This window comes from Amblyomma maculatum, chromosome 4 (assembly GCF_055883805.1).
Source record: "Amblyomma maculatum isolate TAMU_Amacu chromosome 4, ASM5588380v1, whole genome shotgun sequence".
In the NCBI taxonomy this organism is placed as follows: Eukaryota; Metazoa; Arthropoda; class Arachnida; order Ixodida; family Ixodidae; genus Amblyomma; species Amblyomma maculatum.
The window spans coordinates 165,116,755-165,121,468 of record NC_139347.1 but is presented as its reverse complement, the minus strand read 5'-3'; the positions used below and the strand labels follow the sequence as shown (position 1 = coordinate 165,121,468).

The following is a 4,714-nucleotide window of genomic DNA, read 5'->3' as shown; positions in this document are numbered from 1 at the left end:
GAACCCCAGTGGAGGTATGAGAACTCAACGCAGTGGCCACTCAAGCAGTAAGCCGTATATGAATGATCGATTGACCCATCAAATGCAGCACGATTAGCATTGGTCCTAAAAATGACATGAAACGGCTTGCGTTAATTGCTCAAATTATTACCGTAGCCCGTCTCTAGAAATCATTGAAGGATAAAAAGTAGATCGAAAGCTGCCCTGCCTAGCTTGCTTCATCGCCTTTGCGGCCAGTGGTACGCCGCTGCCTCTCTTTGGTATAGAAAAGTTACACACTAATTCTAATAAGACGAAGTTTTCAGCCTATCCGATAAGACGCACAAATGTTAGTCATTTCTGACAGAATTGCTTGGCTACTGCTGAAAACGTTTTTTTCAGCCAGGTACTTTCAGAAAGCAAACATATGCCCATATGTTGATCCAATTTAATATCCTATATGTACAAACAAAAACTTCCAATCTTCGTATCTTCCGATGTTCGTGTCCGTGGCCGCTTTAGGCCTTGGCGGCGCGGCCGGCGTAGAATCCGGCAGCCTTCTGGGCGTCGTCGTCTCCCAGGATTGGCGTGTCCTTGTCCTGGAACAGGTGGTCGTTGAGGTAGAAGAAGTCCTTGGCGTTGGAGCAGGGCACAGCCTCGTCGGTGAAGGCGCACGTGAAGGAAGCCTGGTTGAAGATGGTCTGGTTGCCGCAGGCGAAGGCGTGGTGCTCGAACTCCACGTTGCCGTCCTCCTTGGTCACACCGCGGCACACGTGGAACACACGGCAGTCGGTCTCCAAGTCAGCATAGTAGCCGTCCCGCTGGCACTGGAAGGACGAGCCGAGGGCGCGGCCCAGCAGAAGCTCCACACCGTCGGGGAGCACGACAGCCTGGCGGCGAGCCTGCGCATACGGTGAACATAATTACAATCCATTCACGGGCTTTACTGTCGCGTACGAAAGTTCATACGGGATGCAGTGTCAAAGCAAAAAAATCCAGATTTGTTTTTAAAGCGAATAATCTCATGCCTGCTCCAACGAATCAGCGTTAATGTCCCATCATGATCCTAAGCAATCTCACTGAAATAATATGCTTACCGTAAAGGAAAACATTTCCTTTTCCTCCAACTGACTGGAAGTGAACTGTGATCCGAAAAGGCACGTCTAGTAATATCGCGATGAGTAAAAGACACTACATCATTTCATCAAATTCCGCTTATCTCTAGTGCTATTACAAACATAATTTCTTGCAAGCGCACGTGTCCGCCGTTTGGTGTGAGAAATGTGAACGTACTGGATGTCTTTGGAAACGCGGGAACCTTTCCGCACAAAATAGACTACTGCTCTAAACTTTTTTTTACTCGCCTTCCCGGCGCCTCGTTTTATGTGTCCATAAGCACGTTCCTTTTTCGGCCTTAGTCCTTTTTGTTTCTTGCGTTTTCATTAACGTAACAAAGGCAGACAAAGCTGGTTCGTCTCCACGCTTCCTTAGTGTCATTATTGACTTCTAGTGGCAGTGTACTTCCAATAGAAGTCCAATTAATACGCAAACAAATGGAAGGACTATTTTACATTTAAAGAAGCGAAAATTTTCAACAGATACATTGGCTGCATCACGCGAAATTCGTCGAAGGTTCTTGTAGCTGCCATGAAATGTCCTCACCTCAAACTGTTACTTTTAACGAGAAATCTTTGTCACGCAAGTCAGCCCCGCTGGGCGGCAATCCAAGCCATGAATGTGCAGCTTAGAGAAAACATTTAGACTTCATTGACTGGCACTAATGGGAGTGTCATCTAGTACGCACAGAAACAATGTGCGAGGACAGTAAGGCAACATTTTATCATCAAAAGCCTTTAAAATGACTTCTTAATTTATTTCGTACTGTCACGTATTCTTCAGAACACATATATAAAACAAATTATGATTCTGAAAAACGTCTGAACTGAACTGGTATATGCAACTAGGACACCCCTTTTCCAGAACTTAGTGTCCGCAAATGTCCACAAATTCAAAACAAATGCTCTGTCGACCCATCGGAAAACGCTAATTAACAAGCATTCAATAATTTCTTTTCTCGCAATCAGGCCAAGAATACTCACTGTGATGCTATTTGATGGAAACAGATACGGTAAGTTAAAGTGAATGTAGAAAGACCACAACTGTCCGGATTTTTGCTTATAGTTTATACGCCCCCCCCCCCTCCCGATACTTCTCCTCGTTCAGAAAATCACAGAACTACTGCACCAACCGCAAGAAACTTGCCCCCCCCCCCTCCCCCCCCCCAGTTATGTGACCATGCATAGAGAAAGTACAGTCATGAGTCACCGCTCTCGGCCTGCCAGGATAATATTATGATTGGCTAGAACATCCACTGAGGGAAGTTTTCAGGCCCAACAAATAAGAAAAGGGGGGGGGGGGGTGGAAGTAATATGATGAAGCCGTTTGCCCCAGTCGCTGTGAAGAAAAATGCAATACGCACCCGTGGAGCAGCAGCGACCACGGCGGCTGAAAAGTAATAAAGTGTAAAATGACATTCCGTCCCAAATATCCATTGTGATCAAACAAAACCACACTGTGAACTGATCACGAATTACTTATAATATGCGCTGACATTGACATATGCATGCGTCAAATAAAAGTACTGATATATGCCACATGTCATATAAATAGTTTATCTGCTCTTGAACAAAACATTTTGTGCAAAATGAAATGTGAGAATGTAATGTATTACATGTGCTAATGGAACAAAAAATGTGCTTTTTTCCTCACATTTAGCGCTGTCATTATTTACTGCAGCTGTGAAATACACATATCTGCAGAGTGTAAAACATTTAACCCCTCGTTGTAATCGGATTTTTCACTTGTTCTCATCGTGAATTTGGAATTTGTATATACTCTGCTTTAATATTAGACTTATGCCTTATCTTTAACCTCAGAGTGTGCATGCTAGAGGCTCGTATTGAAGATGCACTTCCGGTTTATACGCAGCCTGTTACGTTTATCACAATCACTTGTTTCCCGTTGTTTTTGAACGGAGTGGCTATTGCAGTGCCGCTTGCAGTATATTCATCATAATGCCTGTAGCGTAGAATTACTCCGCCTTGGCTAGACTCGCTGTCAAAGTTTCGCCAGAGATGCAAAACAGAGCGATGTCTGTGGTTGGTCACTGTTTCTGCGGCATTTAATTTAGTACATTTCGTGCTCTCTATACATGCGGCAAGTTGCAACTGCGTATAACCTGCCTAGCGCAATAAATGCATACCATTCACTGTGACACAAACGTGCATTCATTTCTCTGTTTGTAAAGAGCGGTGGTAAAATCTCATGCCGCAGTTGGCGATATTCACTCAATTCCGTAAGCCTCTCTTTGCAATTTTGTTAATTTGCATTTTTGATATAAATTGCTTGCAAGTTTCTCTATTTACCGCCGCAAAAATACTCGCTCTTTACTAAGGTGGCCTTAGCTTTCCTTCTTAACCACAGGTGAGCTCGATTGGTTATCACTGGTGGGAAAAATTCTTTCTTGACAGAGGTATATAAGCGATGCACATTGCGTTTATTTTTCGTAGTTAGTTGGTTTATCAGTCTTGCTTCAACTTCTTGCGTCGAAAAACAATACCTTTTAGCTAGACTATCGCTAAACATGCAGCCAAAGTTCCAACTGAGGCGTAGGCGAAACGCGCCGCCGCTAACACAGTTAATGGATCCTAGTAGCTTATGCCAAACGGGCGATGGAAGCATGAATAAGGGACTGTCCATAATTTTTGAATTAATGTATTACCTCAGTGAATGAGATGTGAGCCTAGAATGACTGCTATTTCCGTAGGTCCCTCATGGCTACGTTAATTCAAAGCGTCTTCACTACATGCAGCAGTCAACTTCGACTGTCTGTGACCAAATCCGTTCTATCAATACTGGTGTAAGTCATCATTATGAGAGCTTTCTGTGGCTGTTGATATTGTACTCTCGGGAACTGTGAAGGTTATGGTGTTTTAGTTATGTAAACATTGGAAATTTGCTTCACATGTTATTTTATTCGGAAGCAAAATGTATAACAACTTGAAATATTTCCAGTACTCCTTATGTAACCAATGATGTGTCTAAACGGGACTTGATCTTTCAGGGCACTGAGAAGGAATAAGAAAATAATGTTTTTATTTCGTTATTTTGCCGTTTTTCTCCTCTGCTAGCAGCTTCATGTTTCTACCTTCATCATGTATCTCACCGCGCTGCGACGGCCAACTTAAATTTAAGGTATTCAGCAGCAACAAGTATAACAACTTTCAACTTTATATTCAATAAATAGGCTCATTATGTAGCCATTGTTTCTTAAGTAATCACACCTATTACTTCATTCAAGGCAGCCATCCGCAGCAAATGATGCACTTTATTCTTGGTTGATATGTTTTACATTTCTAATTTTAATGCGAACTATACTTTACTAGAAAACACTTCAGTTGCAGCAGCAAACAAGAAAAAAAAAATGACTGTAATTGTACTTACCCAGAAGGAGGCAAGCGACAACCTTCATAGTATCTGGTTCACTGTAAAATGTAAATAAGACAACGTTTGATGGGGCACTCCATCACTGAGGCAAATGCGCACATTTATCAAAGGGCAGTTCGCGCGTTGGTGGTTTAGCCGCCTAGATGAGCAGCAGAATCACTTCCTCGGTTTTGAAAAGGCGAAGCCCGACAAAGCAAATAAGAACACATGTTCTCTCGAGTATTATGTT

At 42.9% G+C, this 4,714-nt stretch overlaps 1 protein-coding gene across 1 annotated transcript; it reads right to left on the bottom strand.

Annotated features, from left to right (window-relative positions):
• Positions 1-497: 497 nt before the first annotated feature.
• LOC146193409 (U-scoloptoxin(01)-Cw1a-like) lies at positions 498-4,510 on the bottom strand. Its single transcript, XM_084600094.1, has 3 exons — positions 4,483-4,510; positions 2,459-2,484; positions 498-881 (listed from the first exon to the last, which is right to left on the bottom strand). The coding sequence occupies exons 1-3, from the start codon at positions 4,508-4,510 to the stop codon at positions 498-500; spliced, it is 438 nt and encodes a 145-aa protein (XP_084456220.1).
• Between the last annotated feature and the right edge of the window lie 204 nt (positions 4,511-4,714).